Source organism: Crocuta crocuta, unplaced genomic scaffold, assembly GCF_008692635.1.
Source record: "Crocuta crocuta isolate KB4526 unplaced genomic scaffold, BGI_CrCroc_1.0 scaffold395, whole genome shotgun sequence".
In the NCBI taxonomy this organism is placed as follows: Eukaryota; Metazoa; Chordata; class Mammalia; order Carnivora; family Hyaenidae; genus Crocuta; species Crocuta crocuta.
Window position 1 is genome coordinate 1,090,759 of NW_027532601.1, and position 23,721 is coordinate 1,114,479.

Genomic DNA, 23,721 nt, shown 5'->3' on the forward strand with positions numbered 1-23,721 from the left:
AGCTGAGTCTGAAGAATGATGTCTCCATTGGAAGTCCCAGAATAGGGGGCTGTTGTTTCACGGGAGACGTTGCAGCCCCTTAATGGCCTGGTGCTCTCGGCTATAATATTCTAAATACACATTACGGAGAGCATGAGCATATTCATAACTGCTCCATTGTGGCATTTAGATTTACCCTTGAAATTTATCTTTAATTTTTACAGTTGTCTCCTTAACCATGTATATTACTCCCTTCTTCAAACAATCTGTCTTCCTGCCGCAGTTTTTCTTGAAACCAAAGCATAATTAAATATTAAATTAATATTTCATTTAAAATTAAATATCAAAGGCTTCAGTCTAATCTTTCACTTATGCACTGCTGGTTCTCACCTCGTGTTCTTGTTCCTGTATCCACAAAGGCGGGTCCCACCTCTTAATAATGTGTTCCTATATTATCTTTGTCCTTTTTTTAATTGGTGACACTGAGCTTTTGCTACATTGAAACAAATGGATGTGGGGAAAGATTTCAATGTAGCAAAGGTTAACTACAATGTAATTCAACAGCCTATGACTTCAGCTCCACCCATCTCCACTTCTCAAAGAAGAATTTCACTGTACCAAATAAATAATGGCCTTAGAATCAAATGCAAGGGCTTACGAGGGATCTTAGAGGCCATTTAGCCCAACTTTCTGTCTTTGCAGAGAGAGAAACCAAAGTCCACCTGTCCTTTAAGGCAGTGTATGGTTGGTCATGGGTGGGAAGAAAAGCAGATCCCAGGGCAGACCAATTTTACCTCCATCAACTATCCAATACTGTGAAAAAAAAATTAATTTGGGAGCATTAAAATGCTAATGGAACATAGGCCTTAAAAAATAAACATAGGCTTTTTCATGTTGGACACATGAGCAGCAGGGTAGAAGGTAGATGATTGGACAAGGAGATTGGGAAGGTGAGGAGAGAGACTGAGAGGACCTGAAGTCAAAGCACAAAGAAGGCTGACCCCACAGGAATCAATATGGAGGCTCAAGGCTCTTTGAAGAGATGGGCACTGAAGGAAAAGCAGAATGGAGAAGTCCTAGAGGTAACATAAAGGCAAGAGCTGGTCCCTGTACATCTGAATTCTTCCCCATGCTAGATTGTTCTCCACCTTCCTGTCCTGTCAACAGAGTAACTGTCTTTGACCAGAGCCACATAGAGAGGTATTCATGATGCAATATTTCTCCTTTGCTTGCATATCAAAGTCCATCTTCTGACCCGGTGTTTGTCTGGCAGTCACATTAGAGAGATTTTAGATTTCTCAAGCAGGATTCTTTTCCACCATTTTCTTTATTATTGAAGAAGGATATGGTTTCCAGTTAGCACTAGAGAGATCCTCTATTTCTGGGAGCTAGATCCCCCAGTGAACCATGGGCTCTATGCATATCTAATAAAAGTAAGGATCCTTTGTTGCAGATAAATGCACATATGTGCAAACATACAGTGAGGCTCAAACTTTTAGAATTTTATTGGCCTCATGATGGGCATCCATACACTCCATGATAATCCTAGGCTCCAAGTAAAGATGTACCAGTGAAGAAAGCTGAAACCCAGGCCAACATCCCAAAGTGACAGCCCAATTAAGCACTCAGATCTTCCCTTAGTGCATCATCTTATTTGTCTCTTCTCAAATTTCTGCAAAGGAATTTGATCAGCCTTTGATGCTGCCATTTTGAGGACGAGTATTCCTGTCAGCCAAGGGCATAAGTAACCTCCTGCTTGCAATGTCAATGGTGTCTTTGTTGACAGTTGACCAGAACTCTAACAAACAGTCCCCATTCCATGTTAGCCAGTGTCTCCTATATTTGGGGGGAAAGCAGAAGTAGAAGGCAGGCATTCATTATCTGAGTTTCTGTGCCTCCCCTTAAGGAAAGAAATAATCATATAGAATTTATACATCTCACCAACCTCTGGGGAAAATTCATATTGAACACCAGCCAGCTTTTTTTCTAATGAGTGGTTCCCAGTAGATATTTTTAGTTAAATACTATTTACTTATAAAATAAAACCTTTACACATTGCTTATAGTTTATATCTATTTGCCGGATCCAAGATATGTAAGTAACCTCATATATTATGCCCACAATCAAAATGAGAAATGACACATGAGATCCAGGCTCTCAGGAGAAATATTATGAAATCTCAAGGTATTGATGAAAGTTTTTCCAAGGCTGATCCAAATGGGATTTAGATTCTGTGGCAGTTGAAATGTGTATTATTAAACTCCTTAAGCAAACCCGAATGGCTCCCAGTGGGGGATTAAGCCATTCTATGTATAGCAAAGACGAAATTCTCATGTCTGAGTTTTCTCTATTGAATTCCCCCTTGATTAGCTTCTGTAATATTTAACTTCATGCCATGCCATAATTATTTAATAAAAGGTAAATATAAATTATATTTCAGTGGGGATATGACCTTTTACCTTAATGTTATGTTACTAAAGAAAGACATAGATAAATAGAGCCTATGGATCGAAGTGTATTTTTAATTTACTCTGTTTTTGCCTTGCTAGCACTTCTCTGTGTCCCTGACAGCCAAGGGGCTGGCAGCACTTCACAGCACCCCCATAGCCCATGTGGTAGGAGAGGTTGTAAATTCACACTGATGATGGTGGTTAATGATCTGGTTGGCCCTTAGAGGCAGTCTTGGTGCTGGTCTTGGGCACCTCATTAGCTAATTGAGGTTTGCTTGGCTCACACCAGGCCTGAAATGTCAGAGGACACCCAGGGAGATGGGGAGGAGGGAAGCTGGGATTCAACGTGAGGCTGAATCTACAGGATGCAAAAACAGCTGGTCTATTGGGAAGTCAGTTTGGAACCAAAGTAGAGGTTGTCCTGTCCAACCTTGATGTTCTGAAGGCTGAAATCTGGAGGAATTGACTGGCTTTTCTTCTTATGGTTTGGTGTTGACTAAGCATTGTTTTAGCTTCATGATTTGTACTTCAAAAGTGCACTTGATTGGATGAAATTGTGTGTGCCTGTGCATGTGTGTACACGCATGTGATTTTTTTCCTGTACATATAGACGACAGTGTGTTTTACCATTGTCTTCTCATCTGGGCTACACACATAACCCCTCCCACAGTTTGCTATGAAGTCTAGCGGGGGCCTGCCAAAAAACACTCAACATCAGAAATAGATGAGCATGCCTAATCAACTTCTCAGTTTAAAACATGAATTGCCAACTCAGTGGGGTCAAGATAGTCTGCTATTTCTGATTTGGGTAAAGAGTGAGGAGGGGAGGGCAGCAAGATAAACCAGACATTACCCTGGGGACCTGGTGGTTTCCCCTCCAACGGGAAGAACAGTTGGTACAAATGTGTGATCAGTTCTGTGCAAGAGAAACCACCATGTACATCCCACTTCTGTGTACTGATTCAAGCCCAGCTTTAGAGAATTCCTCTGCAAGTGGCAGGAAGGATAAGGGGTATGGGGATTAGTGGCGGTCATAGGGGGACCCCTGGAGCTGTAGTCAGGGGGAATGAGAACTTGCCTGGGGGAGTAGCCATGCAAATGGCTAGAAAGGCCGAGGACAGTAGTGGAGACAGTGAGGGACTTGGAGGGGCTAGGTTTTCTACCTTAGGGGATATTCCCTTCCTTTATAGTAAACACGTTGTGAGCATACTGATACCAATAATTTCCATCTTCTCCACGTAAGAAAATCCGTTCCTTAGGTAACAAAATGGTGCCTACTTGAAAAAAGACGAGGCAATGACTGATTTAGAGCATTTTGTCCCTTGGTCTGTTCTCCCTGCAACCCCAGACAGCTGTTTGTGTTTGCTGATTGATACTGAATGGGGCCTTCTCCCACACTCAGGGGCTGAGACGTCAGGCAGCCTGGCCGGGCTTCATGTCGGCGATCTGCAGCCCTTTGACAGAAGCTACAGAGGAAGGATGAGGAAGGCGGAAGGGCAGATGTAAAGAGTGGGTGGAAGCAGAAGATGCCATGGCCATGTGCCAACACCCTCTGCTCTTTACCATCTCCAGCCCAGTAGCTAAGTGCAGAGGGGTAGGTTTTGACCCAAGCTGCATATCTGGATAGGGCTTGAGACAACATCTCTAAGGTTCAGAGCACAGGCCTGGGAGTTAGGATACAAATTCCACCTTCACTGCCTGGAACTACACTCAAAATGGGGATAAACCCCACATCACGGGGATTAAATGGGCTTGTGTGTATGAAAGGCCTGTAATGCAGTAAGCCTTTGGTTTATTCTAACAGCAACAATAACGAATTTCATTATTGAATATTATAGCCACTAAAAATACTGTTGTTAAAGAAAAGTCTTCAGAAATTGCTGAAGTTATAATGCTAAGTGGGAATAAAAAAAGATTCCAATTATACACACAGGTATTCTTACGTGTGGTTCTGAATAAAATGGTAATTTGAGTCCAAGTGTTTAATCTGTCCTCAGCCCCGGAAAATATCAGAGGCTATATTCTTTTTTTTTTTTTTAATTTTAATTTAATCCAAAGAGGTCACGGATTTATTTATTTATTAATTTATTTTTTACTGTTTTATTTATTTCTGAGAGAGAGAGACAGCATGAACAGGGGAGGGTCAGAGAGAGAGGGAGNCCCCTACATCCATCAGTTCTCATTTTTTGTCAGCATTCAAGAATTCTCATGGTTTGCCTCTCTCCCTTTCCCCCACTATTTCCCCCCTTCTCCCCCTTGTTCCTCAGTTAAGTTCCTCCTAATCCTCCTATACGTGCAAACATATGATATTTGTCTTTCTCTGCCTGACTTATTTCACTCAGCATAACACCCTCAAGGTCCATCCATGTTGCTACACATGGCCAGATTTCATTGTTTCTCATTGCCATGTAGTATTCCATCGTATAGATAAACCACATCTTCTTGATCCATTCGTCTTTTGGTGGACACTTAGGCTCAGAGGCTATTTTCAAGAAAACAACAACAACAACAACAACAAATAAGGGACATCTAGTATTCGTGTTTGAAAATAGCTTGGTGTTATCAATATGGCAGAAATTGTGCACTGGTGTGTGCAAACAGGGTTGTGTTGGAGCATGTGTAAAAGCTGGATCCATCATTCCCCTCTAATCCTCCTCTGTCCCCCCACTCCAAGGGTAAGAACAAGCAACACAAGCAGAAACTTGATCTTGAGTGGAGAATAGGATACTTAACAATTCTATATCCAGAGAAGTTGTCAGTTACTTATGAGGAAGACAGAAAGCTATTGTCTTATTTCAGAGGCATGGATAGAATTCAGTGCTTCTTATTGATGTAATGTGACTCCTGGGGAACTGAACCCATGAAAAACATAAGAATGGAAAAGTTACGGTATCACAGGACTACTGGTCAGCAGAGAAAGCAGTTTCATTAGAGTATCTCAATTATTGTTAATGTAATAACAAAGCCTAATGTCAATGTGAAAAGTAGTCTAAAAGATACAGGTCATAGAAAATCTAAAGATAATATTAGCTGAAGATGAAAACCGATCAACCAAAATATAAAAGCAGAAAATATGAGGTACAGAAATTAAGGGTGGGCAAAATTCCTTACCTGTGGAGGGGCTTACCAGACTCAAATAACTAGAAAAAATATTTTTAGAGAAATCTGAAAGCACTGCTTTAAGTTAAAATAGGATGTGTATCTTTCTCAGTACTAGAGAAAAAGAGTCATTAAAAAACTATCAGAAATACATGGAGAATGTGGAAGGATAAGTTTTTAGTAGCAATTATATATATAAATATGTTAAATAATATCAAAAAGATATGTTAAGTAATATATTTGAAGCATTACCCACAGAGCACAGACAAAACTTAATATGTATTAATTCAGAAAAAAACTTAAATTCCAAAAGACCGATATTCTACAGGCCACCTGTTTTGAATCCAATGCAATAAGCTTTAATAAATAATTAACTAATAGCCAAGCATCTCAGATATTTTCTTTGGAACAAAAAGAAGAAAAAATTAGAAGTATGAATATTCATGGGGCACCTGGGTGGGTCAGGTGGTTAAGCGCCAACTCTTGATTTCAGTTCAGGTCATGATCTCACGGCCATGATCTCATGGTTGTGGGACCAAGCCCCATGTTTGGAAATTCTAAATATACTGTATAGAATCTGTGCTAAAACATTTAAAATCTTGATGAAATGCATGAATTGTCTAGAAAAATACAAATGATATTGAGAAATAAAGAACGAATCTAAGGTTTCTGATTGGCAATCTAATGGATGATGATTGTTCACTGAAAGCCACATCAGCTTGGGGTATCTTGAATGGGAGGAGACTATGGGCAATCCCTGTGGAAATTTCCAGCCAGTACTTGGAGAGATAAGGCAGAATCTCAGGCAAGCTCTACCAACTAGAGATAATTTTGTGATAGTCAGCATGTAGCTTGACATGGAAATCATGGGGGCTCTGATGAGGTTGTCAAGGGAGAATGTATAGCCAAACAGAAGACTGGGTTGGCAACAGTTGTAGGGAGAAGAAGGGTTTACAAGATGGAGGAAGGGCAACCCTCCAAGTGGGCTGAGATGGTGTGGCTGGGGAGATAGGAGTGAAATAGAGAGTGCATGTTTGGGAAAGGTGATGGATAGAAGAATTTCCAAGGGGAGAGTATTTCCAGTGTCAAATGCTAACTCGCCTTTATCATATGAATGGGAAACTTCCAAGGTACCTGGGTGACTCTGTCCATTGAGTGCCCAGCTCTTGATTTTGCCTCAGGTCATGATCCCAGGATCATGGGATAGTGTCCCTTGTGAAGAACTCGCCCAGTCAACACTGGGTGTGGAGACTTCTTGGGATTCTGTCTCTCCCTTTCCCTTTGCCCCTCCCCCTATGTGCTCTCTCTGTCTCTCTCTCTCTCTGTCTCTCTCAAATTAAAAAAAAGAAGAATGGCAAAGTTCATCTTGGTTTGGTTAAAATATTATTGGTGACTCTGATGAGAGAAATTTAACAGGATTCTTCCAGACTTTTAGTCAAGAGATGATATCCATACTGTATACATTTTATAAAGCATAGGATAAAATATAGAAAACTTCTTACTTTATTTTTCAAAAATTGACCAGAAGCTGGACAATACCATGCACACAATCTCAGTTATTAATATGGACACATAACCCCCTAGCAGGATTAATAGTAACTAATGCTTGTTGAATGCCCAGTTAAACACTATTCTCACTAACTTAACTGGTTTAATCCCCACAGCAAGAATCTTAGGAAAATATTAACACACTGTATTCAGAAATATACCACATCTATGACTAAACATTTAATTGTGACATATTGGGAATATGTCTTTTCAAATATAATATACCATCTCTTTTCAAATATAATATAAATTGGTCAAATGAGAAAATTCATATTATAATTTCCTAAAATTCTAAAAAGTCCTAATGAAAACCCTTATTGAAGCATAATAAATAATTTGCTGGTGAAATGTCGATGTCACTCCCATTCAGAGGAAAACAAGCAAGAATTTCCACTATCATCCTCAGTTTTAGACCATTTGGGACATTTTAGCCAATGCGAGAATGAGATTAAGAAAACGAGTTGAAATTAATATACAGACAAAATGGTCATTATATGTAGATACTATGAATGTATGATCCTAAGAATGAACAGAAGAAATTAATGATATGTGTCAGGGGTTTGGTTACACAATAACAAATAGCTAGCCTTGAACTAGCTAGAACTTGAGCTAGCTAGAACTTTTCTGGCTAAGAACTGAGCTGGGGACATTATGTAAATGGTTTTATTTAATTTTGTGAGCAAACCCATGAAATGTAATTTAAACAGAGGCTTACAGAAATTAATGGTGGAACTGAAATTCAAACCTGAGATCTGTTTGACTACATCTCTTAATAACTATGCCATATACTGCCATCCACTCCCTGCACACTGCCTGCACAGACACATAAAAACCAAAAGTGTTTCTAGGCACTCATAAAACTCTTAGAAAATGTGATGAAGGAGTAATCATATTTACAAGAAAAATGATAAAAAGTGAAATACAGACCAAAAACTAAAAAAGCGTATTACCTACATGATGAGCAGACACATTTTACTGGTGGAACTAAGAAGGAGAATTCATATATGTTTGTATGTGTATATGCAAACACCACACATATTTTGTGCATGCATGCATGCGCACATGCATGTGTGTGTGTGTACTTATCGTGGAATTGGGATGATCTTCCTACATATCATACCTGGGGACAAACTGGGGTGTGATATTATAGCATGGTGAATATTGTATTTAAAAGTATTTATATGTAAAGAGTTTTTATAAGTAAAAAAAAATTGAGTCCCCAATCAAAAGGACTGTGGAAAGTATCAGTAAGTGGTTCATAAAAGAAAAAGTTAAAATGATCAGCATGTATAAGAAAAAGCTCTTCAATCTCATGAAATAATGAAATAGAAGTTAAAGTGATCACATGCACTGCTGGAGGGAATACAAGTTTGTGCATTCTTCTGAGAAGTGTTCGCAAGGATGCATGGAAGGCCTTTAATATAAATCATGGTTTCAGCCCGGTAATTCTAATTCTTGGAATTTTCCAATTGAAATCATTAAAGCTATATACAGCTGCTAATTATGGCTCTGATTTTTATAATAGTGAGAAATTAAGGATCACGTTAAATGCCAAACATTAGGAAGCCATGTAAATAAATTATAGGCTATGACATGGAAAAATATGCAGGAATTTTAAATAATGTTATAAAGGAATATTTAATAACCTGGGGAAAAGTTTGATATGTTGCTAAATTGATACAAAGTAGGTTGTATAACAGTGTGAATAGGATGTCACTGAATAATTTGAAGTGTGCGTGTGTGTTTAAATCCAGAAGGGCATCAGCAAAAATGCTAACCCAGCTCATCTCTAAACTGGTGAGATTATGGATGATTGTCTTTTTATTTCCACATTTAAATTTTTTAAATAATTCTTTTGAACAAAAGGTGTTGCTTTGATACTTAGAATAATAGCAACAAATATTCATAAAACATATGTGCAAAAAGGAAGATTAAAAAGGAAGTACACCCTCCTGTGTTTACTGCAGCCTACTGGGACTGCGGGTGATTATATTTTTTATTCTTTGCATCTTTTTTCTTTACTTCGATCATGCATTAATTTTGAAACTATAAAATTTAGACAACAGACTTTTAAAAAGTCAAGGAAGAGAGGAAGAAGGAGAAAGGATAAGGGAATCCACTCCAAAAATTCTTTAGCATGGTAGACATGCAGAGATTTGCCATTCATACACTCTGCTCATTTTACAATTGCTGGTGCCAAGTACCTACTATGTGTCAGGCACTGTCTTCAACAATGAGAACACAGTGACAAAACAAAGCATGTGTCCTGATTCTGTGGAACTTTCAGCATATGGTAGAGCCTGACATTACATGAGTGTACATGTAGCAAAATGTAATTGGAAATTCTGGAAGTGTATTGCATAAGAACAGGGCTTTCTGAGAATAAATTCACAGAAAGTTTATACATGTATGAATGTAAATATTTAGGAGAATAAGAAAAGTGATAATTAAGAGAATTAATAGCTGATAAAGGTATACTTGGGAAAAAGAAGAGGGGGAAAGGAACAAGCATATAAGGGTAGTTTATTGTCTTTGTGGAAAACTGGGATATGGTTGATTGTGTCATATTCTGATTCTGATTCTGATTATTTGAGAGTGAGCAGAGAATCATAAGTTGTGAACACATAAGGCAGAAATGATAAAGTAAATGTAATAACCATGAAATTTTGAAATATCATCCAAATGCAAAGACACCGAATTGCTATGAATTCCAAACTCACAGCTGGGAATTAACCTATGTCAATAGCAAAAAAAATTCCTTAACTAATTGTATCCATTATGTATCAATCCTCAGATAATACCAGAAGCTTCCTGATTGCGGGTGGAAGACTTAATTAGAAGCTTTGCTTTATGGCCATGAAACATACTCAAAATGAGGACTTTTCTTTTTCAGCATTAAATGAACCCACCATCGACTATGGGTTCCAGAGACTGCAGAAAGTCATCCCCAGGCACCCGGGGGACCCAGAGAGATTAGCTAAGGTAAAAAAAAAAAAAAAAACGTTTTGGAAGTTGACAGGTGAAAACTGTATTATAGGATTTCAGATAAATCCATTAAATGAAGCCCCTTTAAAATTATGGGAGGCCTTGAAATCTGGCTAAGCTTTAGATACAAGATATACATAAAGTATCTGTTAACTGTGAAATATACATGATTAGTACCTGAGAGAATAGGAAAGCTGAAAAGTTGGTCCTCAAAAACAGATACACTACAAGTATCCAGTTTATAGAACATTGCCAGCTTTATGACAATAAATAATTGCATAATTGCTTAAACATGTAACTCCTCCCTCCTTTGTATTTCAGTCTAATTTTATGTGCCCGTAATTGCAAGGGCACATTAACCCACAATCAGGTAATCATCGAGGGACTACCCCGTATGCAGACATTTTGTGAAGTGAAAAACGCCTCCATGTAAAATTTCTGTGAAATGTTATCACGTTTACATGAACTTGCTGATGACAATTATGTCATGAACTTGGCCCGTTATTTCAGCTTTAGTATTGAAAAATACATTCGTTTATTAGACATTCAATTAACGAGCCATTATTAAGTTTTAACAGCTATACTTGCATTTTGAGTACACACATTATAATATGCCATGTTCTCTTTTCTGGACTGTGAGTAAAATTCAAGAACCACATTCGCTTCTGCATCACACCTTTATTCTCCTCTTGAAAAAACCGCAGCCCCACCATTAAATTAGATGATATCTGGAAAGTAGGTTAATAGCAATTTAAAGGGCTGTTAAAAACAGGAGGTGGAAAAGACAAAATGAGACGAAAGGGATTACTGATTACTAATTCTCTCTGGTTAAAGTGAACAGGGGGAAATATTATTGAAAGAATTCATCTTTATTAGAATAAAATTTTGCAGAAGGCACTGCCAAGATCGTTTCAGTATTACGAACAACACCTTGGCAAGCAGCTAAACTCAGGCCAGTCAATCATGTGAAGAATTCCTGGTTAATTAGAGTACCAGATCTTTTAATGGAATGGTCTGAACGTTTTTAATGGCACTTTCAAGACATTATTAATTTTAACCAGCTCCACCTTTAATCTGGTCGTTTTTTGGTTTTTGGTAGTGCAATCATGTATGGAACCATTTTATCTAGATGAATTCCATATAGATACATATTTATAGAGGGATTTATATGTATGGTTATATTCTGCCTGTCCAACCAAATACAGGACCTCTTAGCTCGTTATTTATATTTCAGGGAGGATGTCTGGACTTTTGATTTTTATGCATAATTGTCCTTTGTGTTTGCCATTGGGGAAGGGAGCATTTACCTTTGCTCATACCTCACCCTTTCTTCTCTTCTACTAGGAAATGCTGTTGAAGAGAGCTGCAGACCTAGTGGAAGCCCTCTATGGCACACCACACAATAACCAGGTTCGATGCTGACACCTTACACTCTGTTGAGTCTGAATCTCTGTGCTGCATAAAAATGCTCACACCCCAATCTGCCATTTTGTAGGACATCATTTTGAAGCGAGCCGCGGACATCGCGGAAGCCCTGTACAGTGTCCCCAGGAATCCCAGCCAGATCCCGGCGCTCTCCAGCTCTCCGGCCCACAGCGGCATGATGGGCATCAATTCCTATGGCAGCCAGCTTGGCGTCAGCATCTCAGAGTCAACACAGGGAAATAATCAAGGTACGGCCTTTGTCCGAGTAAAACTTGACACACCTTCTCCATTTGAAAGGTTGGTTCTTCTTAAATAGAGGGAAGTAAAGCTTGATTTGTGTACCATCACAAGAGTGTGTCCCCACTTAAGCAGTGCAATCACACATTGGATTATCTCAACATGATAGGTGATGTTTTGTTAGGTTTGGGGCCTTTTGGGTCCCAGGTAGAGTCCCCTTTATTGAAGATATTTAAGGTTAGGACAGACTGTTATGTACTTAGAAGGGGTTCGGCTTCCTGGAATGAGGCTTACAGGTATTCTTTGACTAAGATGTGCACTTCTGCTCTTGGGATCATCAGCTTGAATAGTGGAAGGAAGCTGAGTCATTGCCATTATCATTTATTTATTATGCACAACCCTCTCTTCCTAGTAACCAACGGTGAGTGGCTTGGCTTTATTTGATGACTTCTATTTGTGTATTATTTCATATACAAGTACATAGCAGCACACTTTACAGTTAACTGTGCTTTTTACACATGAAGTATACCATGTAAATATTTTTGTCACTGAGGCTGATGTTATTAAGGTGTTAAGTTTATCACAAAGCCTTTTTAAAAAGAAATACATTTCCTAAAATGTCCCTAACTTTGGAATAGCTTTGTTTCCAATTTCATTCATCCGTTGGAAGGGAATGCCTCATTTTCACGTCCCAGGGTGAGTTTTTCTTACAGAAGCGTGGGTGCAGATATATAATTGCCTTTTTTTCCCCCCTGATTTGGGTCATTTTTTACATAGCTATAGAGACTATTCTCCAAAATGGATTATTTCAGGATAGGTTAGGTGGTGTGTCTGTGCTAGGGTTTCAGAGGTATGAGGGACTTGTCATCCCTTCCCCATCCTTCCCCCAGACCCAACCTCCCTGCATTCAATTGCTGATGCTTCCAAGTCTTTGGCCGAAGAATGGCACATTTAGATGAATTCAACAGCAATTTTTAAATGAAGGCGTTCCCCACCCCGACCCAGGGGGTGGTAACAACCTTGAACTAACATTTCCAAAGCTATGATCTGCAGAGTACTGGTGGCCCTTGGGGTGTCATTAAGATCCCTTTTGCCCACCATCCCCAGAAAAGATTCTGTGGTGTGTTAAATTTGGGTAACACTAGGTTAGCAAACATACACTGGTTTGCTTATTCTCTCGGCCCCACATCCGTGAAAAGACAAGGAATGGCTATGGTATATGACTTGACCCCACAATGCCTTCCTCAGTGACACCCCTGAAGATCTCATAGGACTTGATATAAAGGATGACTGGGGAGCTGTCGCTGCACCCAACCATTAGTCATCAGTCCTCGGTGCGAGCTGGAGATGTTGACTGCAAATGGGGACCAAAAGGAAGGAGGGGCTGTCAGGGGCATGGCCTTGTCATAGGAGGGGGAAGGGAGAGGAGGATAGGAAGGCTGAAGACAAACTGCAGACATTCCTCCCCTGCCCAGGGGTGGCTCTGGGGGGTTTTCCTATCATCTGGGGGCCACGTGGACCCGCGCGGCCATGTTTGGCTTGTGTTGGCTGTGTGTGCCAGTTCACTTACCCGGGCTTTCTCCTTGTTGTCCAGGCTACATCCGCAACACGAGCAGCATCTCCCCGAGGGGCTACTCTTCCAGCTCCACCCCCCAGCAGTCTAACTACAGCACCTCCAGTAACAGCATGAATGGCTACAGCAACGTCCCCATGGCCAACCTGGGCGTCCCAGGGTCACCAGGATTTTTAAATGGCTCCCCCACAGGCTCCCCTTACGGAAGTAAGTGCCCTTTCCATCTGTCTGGCTCTCCCTGTCTCTCTGTCCCTGGGTTTCACTCCCCAGCCTTTTGAGGGAGAGTTGCATACCTTCATCTGATGGACCCGTGGAGGCAGAGCCCAGTTTCCCAAAGAAATGCCCCTCCTGCCCTTGGCTGGACTTTGGTGCACTTGGTTGCTCAAAGCCTTCTCAAGGGAAGACAAAGAGTGAAGTTACTTGCTTTTTGCAAAGAAGGGACAATGTAGCTCATGTGGATAGGAGAGAGGAATTGAGATTCCATTTCAGCTAACATTTCCCATTAGGCACTTTTGGGTGTCATGTTTTGTTTAATCCTCATAAAACTTTCTCCTTTTGTGGGTGATGAGGTTCAAGTGCATAGCAGTTGACCTCTCCAAGATCACACAGCAAGGATAGAGCTGGGCCACCATTTGAACACAGAATTTGTGACTCGGTTATTTTGTGTCTCACACCACGCTCCCATGTCACTTTGTTGCATGGCCCTCTCTTCCTTATGTACCTTCTGAGAGATGGAGGTTAGCTGCTCATGAGAGAGTGGAATAAGACAGATCTCTTAATCCTGACCTGGGCTCACTAGATGTCCTAGGGGGTCATGAAAACTCATTTGGGTTGTGTTGAGGGCTAAGAAGCCTGAGAGAGTATATGTTCTTCAAACCTCCTTGGGGAATACTTCAGGCCAGGGGAGAAGCTGCCACGGAGAGTCTGCGTGAGCGAGTGGAATGTTCTTGGAATTTTGGCTCCAGTTGTAAGGCTCTACATCAGGCCCTCTGTTCACCCAGAATGGTCCCCCCAGGCCAGGGACAAGGGCAAGTCTAGGGCAGCCCACAGCCATTTCCACCGCAGCTCAGGGAGTGACATGCCAAACATCTGGAGGCTGCCTGCCTTTCACAGCCTTGTGGTTCCCTGGGGACACATGCCCATGAGTTATTTCTGGTTATCTGTTTGATTCTTTACCTTCAACAGTCTACTCAGTGTGATAAGTATGTAGTAGCCAAGCAGCAGAGGAACTAGAGGTTGGTTCTTCTACTACAACTAAAGTTAGCTATGAAGATACTAGTTCTGTGTTGTGTCATGTCCAATGGCCCACATCAATTCCATCATGGCGGTCTAGATAACCAAACTGTTGCTTTCTTGATTTGTTTAGTTCTTTACTTGTTTTTACATTATCTTGTTCCAAAAATGTTTGGGGGAATATTAATCATGAGATGAGTGCTTTGAATGTATAAAATAATAACTATAAGAAACTGAGATAAAAGAAAAAAATATGGATAGGAAACTTAGATGAACCCAAGGACTAACCTGGATATATTCAGTCTAGTCAAGGGAGCCATTAACTTCATTCCGAGGCTTACAAGATGGGAAAGCAAAGAGAGAAACTTTACTTGTCATAGGATTTTATGTCCACACATTTCTTGGGGACTGGGGTAGCTCTGGAGAAACTTGATTTTTCTGTTGCTGAGACCTTGGAGAGATTTCTCCCATGCATCGCTGTAGAGAGGGTGCCCTGTATGTAGGAGGGACCACATCTCCAACAGCCCCTAAAAGTGATGCAAAGGCAAGAGAGCCATTGTGTAAAGAATGTCACATAATAATGGTGACCACAAGAGTAATTCACCACTGCATTCCACTTTACAGCCTAAAAAGGATATTCACATACAGAGTCTGGTGAGATCCTCACAACAACTTACACCATGGCTATCATTGTAATTATTATGATCATTTTCTCTTTTAAGATATCAAGGGATATTAAATTACTTACTCAAGGATTTGTAGCCAATAAATCATAAAAATAGGACTAGAAATATGTCATCAAATTCAGAATACCACACTCTAAAATTATTCAATAATATAAGAAATATTTTGTGTATTTATAATACATTATTAGGCCAAACACCACAAAATTACTTTTTTTGTTTCTCCAAATAGTAGTTTCATATGCTCAACATACATTTATCAATTAAATGCATGTATAAAGCTGAACCATATGAATTGTCATTTGTGTAGCTCAAAAATGGTCACTATAATAATATAATATGTAGCATGGTGATGAGAGAGAGAGCAAAAGAAAGACAGTGGTGGGTGGATGCGTAGGGATGAGAGAGAGAGATAGAGGCCCAGAGACACAAAGAGAGAATGGAACAGAGAGAGACAGAAAGGAATAGAGATGGAAGTGACAGAGAGAGAAAGGATGAACGGCTAAGTGAAGATACACACTGGGTGATAGCTTGTCTCTTACTAGCTAATTCGTTTGGTCGGGAGCTTCTTTTCCCTCTCCAGCAAGTGACAACTTCCTTCCACAATCCTTTCTTGATCATTCAATCCCACTGCCGCAAGAAAAATGATACCACCCAGTTGTTCACATCACCCATTAAAACAAGATGGCTTCTGCAGGACAGAAAGAGGCTCCCTGCCCAACGGGAGTGGGAAACACAACAGAGAACCAGCTCCTTGCTCCTACTGGGTCTGTGTGATCTCTGGCACCTTTATTTTCTGAAGGCAGGTCTGAAGCAGTTGCAAACCGGGAACAGATTCCAAACAGTGCATTCATTACAACAAAATTCCCTCCTGCAAAAATACTGAATACCCCATGGAGTTCATTACAATAGCATCTGACCTGTATTGCTAGCCAGCTAAGTCTTAACTTCTCTGGGAAATATAAAAATACAGCCCAGGGGAAACCATTTTGTCAATTCAGTTGCTTGTGTCTGAAAACACCAGTCCATGATTTTTCATTTTCTTTTTTAAGCTAGGCTGATGCAGCCAGGCCAGGCCATGGAGGAATCACTTGCCAGAGACGTTAAGCAAAATAAAGCCAAGCCTCTCGGTCAAGTTGATTTGCATTGTGGCCAACGCAGAGTATCAAAAACCTGCATCTTTACTGCCAGCTCTCACACTACTTCAAAAATGGCCAAACAGATGTTTTTTCAATTTCACGTACAAACTTCACTTCCTGGCGGTAGCAGTGTGTGCCAAGTTCCAGCTCAGTGCAAGTTTTTATGGCTGAATTCTAAACCCCTGACAATAGGGGGTTATAATGAAATGCTGACAGACCCCTTAGCGCCAACAAATGCAATGGCTCGATGCAAAGGAGGATATGTGCCCGGTGAGCTCCAGCTGGGACTAGGCAAGCCAATCAATCCTTATAAGAAGAAAAGTGGTTTTTCCTTAACTCCCCGTGTTCACAGAGATTTTTGGGGCCAGACGTACTTGCCTTTACTTTGGCCTCTATCCACAGAGAGAGAGATGTCCAGAGAAATTCTCAGTTGCAAGTGGATGTGATCCGCTTTCCTAAAATGGCGCACGCTGGTGTCCCCAGTGATAGTCTACTCAACAAGCTTGCGACACTTCTGGGACCACTTCTTCCAAAGCAGAATAGCCCTCGAGCAATTCCGAAGTTTGGGGCAGAATCTGTACCATACAGAAATCCAACCTGTGTTCAGGGACTCCTACTTCATTTACATAGTTGTAGCCTATACCCTGGGGCTCAATATTTTTATATTTTCAAAAACAAATATCAAGACATTTTCTGTTGTCGAGCATTAAATGATTATTATAGAAAATTTAGAACATATGGAAATAGTTTCAAAAAGAAGGCACACTCCCACCATAAAAAACCACCTTGTTAGAATTTTGACATACTTCTATTGTCGTTTACTCCAGGAAAGAAAAAAGTCCTGTAAAAATAGTAACATTCTCATTATACACAATTTGAAAAGCATGTATACGTAAAAAAGAAAAGAAAAATGACACGCTTTATTTCAGTGCAGCAACAACCACTGTTAATTTTTAAAGTACAGCCTTCCGGTCACGGATAGAGACATTTTGAAAATTGCAGTGTCTGCTCTGATGCACAACTAATGGAATTCTGCCCCAGGATCAATGAAAGAGAGAGTAACAGAAAAGTGGCAAAATTATCAAAGTCGCAGATTGGAAACTAGGCTCTATAAAATCTGTCAATGATGCAGACCTGTGTCCTGAGAATGGAGAACAGATATGAGGAGTGATGTTTGTCTTGCAAAGTTCACCACAATCAATAACCGTTTCCCGGGATTTTGAGAATTTATTAGTCTCTGCTTTTTTGTAGCAGAAAGGTTAACAGGCAGCCTTGTTTACAGGTAGTAAACCCTTAAGTGGAAGGGGAGCATTAACAGTGAGGCAAACTATTAGGCTTGTTGCTAAGGATTATATAATTTTTTATCAAAAAAAATGGGGATTTTCCATTTGTTTCTTTTAACAGCTTTTATTGGTTTCTGCTACATCAAAATTAATGCATGTTCATCGTAGGAGATTTTGAAAATATGGAGAAGTTAAAGGAATAAATTTAAGAACATTCATAATCCATCGGCCAGAGATAACATTGTTAGAAGTTTTGATGTATATCGCATCCTTCTAAACTTTTGCTGAGTACAATATTTTTTTAAAATTTTTTAATTTTTATTTATTTTTGAAGGAGAGAGAAAGGGAGAGACAAAGCTTGACCTGGGAGGGGCAGAGAGAGAAGGAGACACAGAATCCAAAGCGGGCTCTGAGCTGTCAGCACAGAGCCCGACGTGGGGCTTGAACCCACAAGCAGGGAGATCATGACTGGAGCCAAAGTCAGATGCTTAACTGACTGAGCCATCCAGGCGCCTCTACAATGTTCTTAAAAAACAAAATTGGGTTGGAGCACCCGAGTGGCTCAGTTGGTTGAGTGCCCAAGTCTTGATTTTGGCTCAGATCATGATCCCAGGGTTGTGGGATTGAGCCCTATATTGGGCTCTGTGCTAAGCATGGAGCCTCCTTAAGATTCTCTCTCTCTTTCTCTCTCTCTCTCTCCCTCTGCTCTTCTCCCCTGCTCACATGCTTCCTCTCTCTAAAGTTAAAAAAAATTAATAATTCAAAACTAAAATTGGGTTTGATGTATATGTTATGATGTAATTTGTGTTATTCATCTGAGGAGGCATATCTTTCTATGTGGGCAAATAGTCTTCTCTCTCCAATGTTAGCTTTAATATTTGCATAGCATTCTATTTTATAGACTTAATATAGTTTCCCCTGTTGCTTGGTCATTCCGATTATTTCCCAATTTTTCAAAATCATAAAAATGCCCTTGGATCTATTCTTTTTTTTTTTTTTTTTGCAAATTTATGATTATCTCCTTGGGATTAATTTCTCAAAATTAATTTACTGGGTTAAAAAATATGCACATTTTAAAATACTTTGATTTTAAATACACATTGCCAAAGTCCCTTCAGAGAGAAGAATCCTCCCCTTAGAAAAGGAAGAGTATCTGTTTCCTGGCCTTGTTCATTTTTCCTTAATCTTTGGCAGTTTGGCAAAGGGGAAGGTAACCTCTCATTACTGTTTTAATTTGCATTCAATTACTAATCAGTTTGAACATTTTTTAGGTCTATGAAGGTCTTTTGGTCATTTTCGTTCACCTCTCCTTTTGTGACTTTGCTTTTCTCATCATTTGCCCATTTCCCTCATTGGAATGTTTTCCTTTTTTCTAATTAACTTATAAAATCTTACTAGCTATTGAAGATAAGAACATATTTAAATAATTATGATAGAGATTTTTCCTAATTTGTCATTTGCCTTTTCTCGGCATGTTATGGAAGTTTTTTTTGTCATGTGGCAAATCTGTTTTGTGGTGTTCTGTTTAGGTGTTGAGGTGGAAAGGATTATGTAGATTATATAACCTTCTTGATTTTTCTACTAGTGCCTTTATAATTTTGTTTTAGCAAATAACTCATTAATCCACTTACATTACTTTAGTGTTTAACACGAGGAAGCACTCTAAATTTTGTCTCTGGGGGCCTTGTGTATTGTTCCCATGCATTTATGTCCCCATTAATTTGAAATGTCGCCTTTATTAAGTTTCAGTTCTCATATATCCAAGTCTGTTTCTGGCCTCCATTTTCTCCAAGGATTTGTCTGCCTGTTTCTATGCTCGTATAACACTGACTTCATTGATGTAGATTTTTCGTAAGTTTTAATATCTGTTAAGATAAATGCTTCCTTAGTACTTGTGAAGTATTAACAGAACTCTCTGGCTCTTACAGGGTTGTTGCTTTTTAAATAAACATAAAAATTGCATTTGTGGACATAAACAAGTTAAAATTCCTTTGGGGATTTTGGTTATAGTTGCATTAAATTTTAAATTACTTTGGGTATTTAGCATTTTGCAAAATTTTTCTAAAAAGCATTTTAAATGGGCATATTATAGCTCTGCTTATTCAACTCTGCCACAATTGTTTTATGTTACTTAGTGAAGTTGGAGGTGACTCTTTCATGGAGAGGCAGCCACCTCTGACCTAATGAATCTACTTTATGGTTGAGATCTGTTGTTTTGAAAAGAAGTATTTGTGAAAGTGAGTCAGGTGCTGAATACAAATGGAATTGAGAGTGTATATGTGTACCTAACATTATAAAAACTCTCTTGTATCATGGTGTAGGAGGGGAAGTGGTACTTTTGCAGACTCAGAAATCAAGGTGCCATCTTGGTGCCTGCATGGTTCCCATGGCATGGTGGAGATTAGACTGTGATCAGAATCAGGGCCTCCTGAGTCTCAGCTTTTCTTTGGCCTCTAATTGTGTGCCTTCCAAAAAGGGGAAAGTTCCCCGACTCCATTTTATTAATGCTAAAGCCAATGTAGAAGAGGAGATTTTGCTTCAGAGTATGAATATAATCCACTCCCAATGGTTAACTCTGTATACTGTTCTATAATAATAGTGAATTTGCCCAATTTTTTCTTCATTTCCATCTTCAAGTATTATGTGAGACTCTTCCAAGACTTTATTCACCTCTCCAATTTTCCTTTTGATTCCTATTACTTGAGGAAAGAGAGATGTACTCAGATGCTTCTTTCTGCACTTAAATCAGGACTACATAAGGATGCGCAGTTTTTAGGTAAAGCTCTTTTTTTTTTGAAATCTTTGGTTTGTAGTTTGACTGTAAAAGACATCCTATTTCAGGTATTTTATATGATTACTTTATATGTGTAATTGTGTGAACACGACCCAAAGTATATCTTCATAGGGACAGAGGAGAAATGGGGATGGAGCCTTGCAGAGGACATCAGAACAGTTGACCTTCAGTTCACCCTGTACTTGGTCTTTGAACCATACGTCACACTCATGTCCTCACTTTCGAAATTTACTTTGTTGGGTAGCTGGGTCACTGAAGATATGAAGCAGAAGTTAGCACTCTCAGCCTTGACCATCAGGTTTCAGTAATTCTTTCAGCAAGTTGTGACAGTTCAGAATTCTGAAGATGGTGCTAAAACGAATCCCTGGAATTTGACCTTCTCCAAGATGCTGTATCTGACCATTTTACCCTTCTGAACTGTAGTTTACCCCTTACTTGAGCTAGTTGAACATAGAAGATAAAATTATCGTCTTGGATGATGTAACTTGTTGGAGTATCTGACATTAAGAGGTAGGGCATTTCATTGTGGCAATTGCCTTTATTTTTCTTGGAAATGACAACACTTCGCTCTTGGCTTCCTTTAAGTAATTCTATTGTTAATATTGGTGTTTTTTCTACACATTACATCAGAGGGGCCTAACTTGCAGCTTCATTTCCCAGGAGCTCTGAAAGTAGAAAGGGAGGGCGGTAATCTCCTAGATGTTAATAAACGTTTACATTTAATGAGGAAGTGGCCCATAGAGATGGTGCTCTCAGAGATGTTAACCCTCTAGATCAAACCTCTGGAGCGCTGAGAATTACCAGGGAAGCGGAGAGCTCCCAGACAGGACTTGTTTTTAGGGTGAAAAAGAGGTTTCCATTCTTGAGTAGATTTGATGATTTTTCAGATGCTGGTCTTAGTGTTCTCTTGTCAAGCTTCTAGTCGTGAGCAAAGACTGCTGCTTTGTATTACTTCCTGCTGCTGTCTTCCTGACTCCCCGGCAGAAGAGCACTCTGTCTGCAAAGTCTCCTCGGCATTGTGTATGTTGGTCCAGTAGGGCTGTGAACCTATTCATTGTTTTGTTTGTATGTTCCCCGCACTGGGCAAGGCAGAGACATTGTTGCATTCTACTTTTTTTAATCCTCAGAATCTGGGACAATGCCTGGAACCAGTGAGTAACTCCTCAGTGAATGTGTGTAGGTTGTATGTCCTGAAGAAAGGACTTCATTCCTAGCTTTGTCCCTTCCTAAGAGGATTGTGCCTTTGCTTTCCAGTCATGTCATCAAGTCCTACTGTTGGATCTTCTAGCACGTCCTCCATCCTTCCATTTTCCTCTTCAGTTTTTCCTGCTGTCAAACAGAAGAGTGCCTTTGCCCCTGTCATCAGGCCACAAGGCTCCCCTTCACCTGCCTGCTCCAGTGGCAATGGAAATGGATTCAGAGGTAAGCAAAGTACCACTCTGGTACTGCCACGATAGATGGGCCACAGGGCCAGCAGAGTAAGAGCAAATCACACAGCGTCATTCCCTACCTGTAGCCATTTACCTACAAAGAGGTGCTTTGGTGTTTTCACCATGGGTCACAGTTGGCTTGTACAACTGAGCTTGTACTCCATCCAAGAGCAAGATGGAGGGAAACAGAGAAGTCGGACAGCTCTTCAAGGTCACAGAATTAACTATGGTAGAACCATATACACCCTCCAGGGCATATCTGGGCTCCCCAGACCTTTTGCTTTCCATAGGGCCATGTCACTGTTTCCCAGAAGGTGCTGGTCATCACATCAGATACCATGTGGTGGTTGCTGCTTACCTAACTGTCTTGCCATCTGCAGTGCATACGTATTCCCATGGCACAAATAGACAGGATCCATTAGGAGCAACCAGCCCATTGTGAGAATGCTGGTTACATGCCTGTCAGATTGATAGCAGGTGCCTGATCAGGGTGGGGCAGGAAAGAAAGAAAAAATAAAAGACATGCAGCATCTAAGAACAAAAATTAATGTCACCCATCAAACCCATTTTGGGGCAATGTCTGAAAATAGAGCATGACATAACATAACACAAATGCGATGAGTACATGAGAATCTAATCATCTCACTGCGAATGGGAGCCAGCTGATGGCAAAAGAGCAAATGGGAACCTTCTGAACACCATGGATCCTGACAACCCATGTTATTTTTAGGCTCTTCTTCGTGTCTTGACATGAAAACATTCATGACAAGCGGTGTTGGCTGAAACTGAGCAGGGCAGAGGTTTGGTTAACCCCTCACAGATCAGAGCCTCGGAGGTCAGCAGAACCTCAGATGAGCCATGCCGATCCCAGGATGGGATCTGCCTCGTAGCTTTATGATTATGCGTAGCTCCCTGACCCTGTGGGTCACCTAGGGGGGCGGTTTGTCTGCCCATCGTGGCCAAGCAGAGCCCTGGGAGGCACCGTAGGCTCCTGTCCCATTATACCCAAGAGACCATGGTGTCTCCTCAAAGCCAAGTGACTTGACAGACAAACTGTGAAATGGGAACTGGACCCTCAGCACTAGGAAGAGTCCCTGAGAATTCTTTCACTTTCAACTAGACAAAGCGGCTGGGTAACATGCCACCCGATGTGTGAGTAGTTGGAAACATGAGGGGGAAGATATAGCTGTGTTTGGTTTTCATCTAGATGTCTGATCCATAGAGAAACAGGCTCAGCCTATAGCTCAGTGGCACTACCTGCCTGGTCTCTCCTCACCAACCAGTGGTTTCCATCCCATCCTTGGGGGATATGCTCACACCTTTTTCTATGAATGGCTTCATCTCAAGTTTGGAAAGTGCATACAGTTGTTGAGTATTTGGTGTATCTTGGCCTTCGGCACACCCACTTTGGTGATGATGCTTCCCCTTTCTAAGTTCTATGATTTTAGTCATGTTCCTTAACTGCATGAGGGCCGCCCGGGTCTCGTGGGGGAAATGTAGAGTGAGGGCCCCACGAAAGGCTGAGAAAGAGTGCAGGTGCAAGAGAAAGTCAGGAGGGACGCAGCTCTTTCCTCCTTCCAGGCGACCCTTGCCAACGTTTTCAGCTTCACTTTGAGGAGAAAAAGTATGACTTTACTTCCACTTACCCGCCCTCCTTCGTCTCTCTTGCGCGAGCTCTCAGTTGGGGAAGTTGAGCTGGTTGTCTCAGATCTTCTGGGCACCAGAGACTTACCTATGGGGCCTGCCCGGCTTGTGGCCCTCAGGGATTCTATGACAGTTTTTTCTCTGGCTCCTGTCACCTGGGATCTGGCCCCCACCCCCCCCCCCCCCCACACCCCCCCGCCCGCCCGGCCCGGGGGCTGC

The 23,721-nt window shown here is 40.7% G+C and overlaps 1 protein-coding gene and 1 long non-coding RNA gene across 9 annotated transcripts in view; one reads left to right on the forward strand and one right to left on the reverse strand.

Moving 5' to 3' along the window:
• EBF2 (EBF transcription factor 2) overlaps nucleotides 1–23,721 on the forward strand; it is a 198,812-nt gene that overhangs the window by 171,203 nt on the left and 3,888 nt on the right. For 4 of the 8 annotated variants that reach the window (XM_077780115.1, XM_077780113.1, XM_077780114.1 and 1 more), the window contains 5 exons: nucleotides 9,970–10,058; nucleotides 11,406–11,471; nucleotides 11,557–11,734; nucleotides 13,318–13,503; nucleotides 21,683–21,850. In XM_077780115.1, coding sequence (XP_077636241.1) covers nucleotides 9,970–10,058; nucleotides 11,406–11,471; nucleotides 11,557–11,734; nucleotides 13,318–13,503; nucleotides 21,683–21,850 — 687 coding nt within the window. The remainder of the gene's footprint in view (nucleotides 1–9,969; nucleotides 10,059–11,405; nucleotides 11,472–11,556; nucleotides 11,735–13,317; nucleotides 13,504–21,682; nucleotides 21,851–23,721) is intronic. The other 4 variants (XM_077780117.1, XM_077780118.1, XM_077780119.1 and 1 more) reach the window with 2 other exon arrangements.
• Nucleotides 14,896–23,611, reverse strand: LOC144244798 (uncharacterized). Its single transcript, XR_013339074.1, has 3 exons — nucleotides 23,505–23,611; nucleotides 22,217–22,339; nucleotides 14,896–15,056 (listed from the first exon to the last, which is right to left on the reverse strand). It is a non-coding gene; the product is annotated as an uncharacterized LOC144244798 (long non-coding RNA).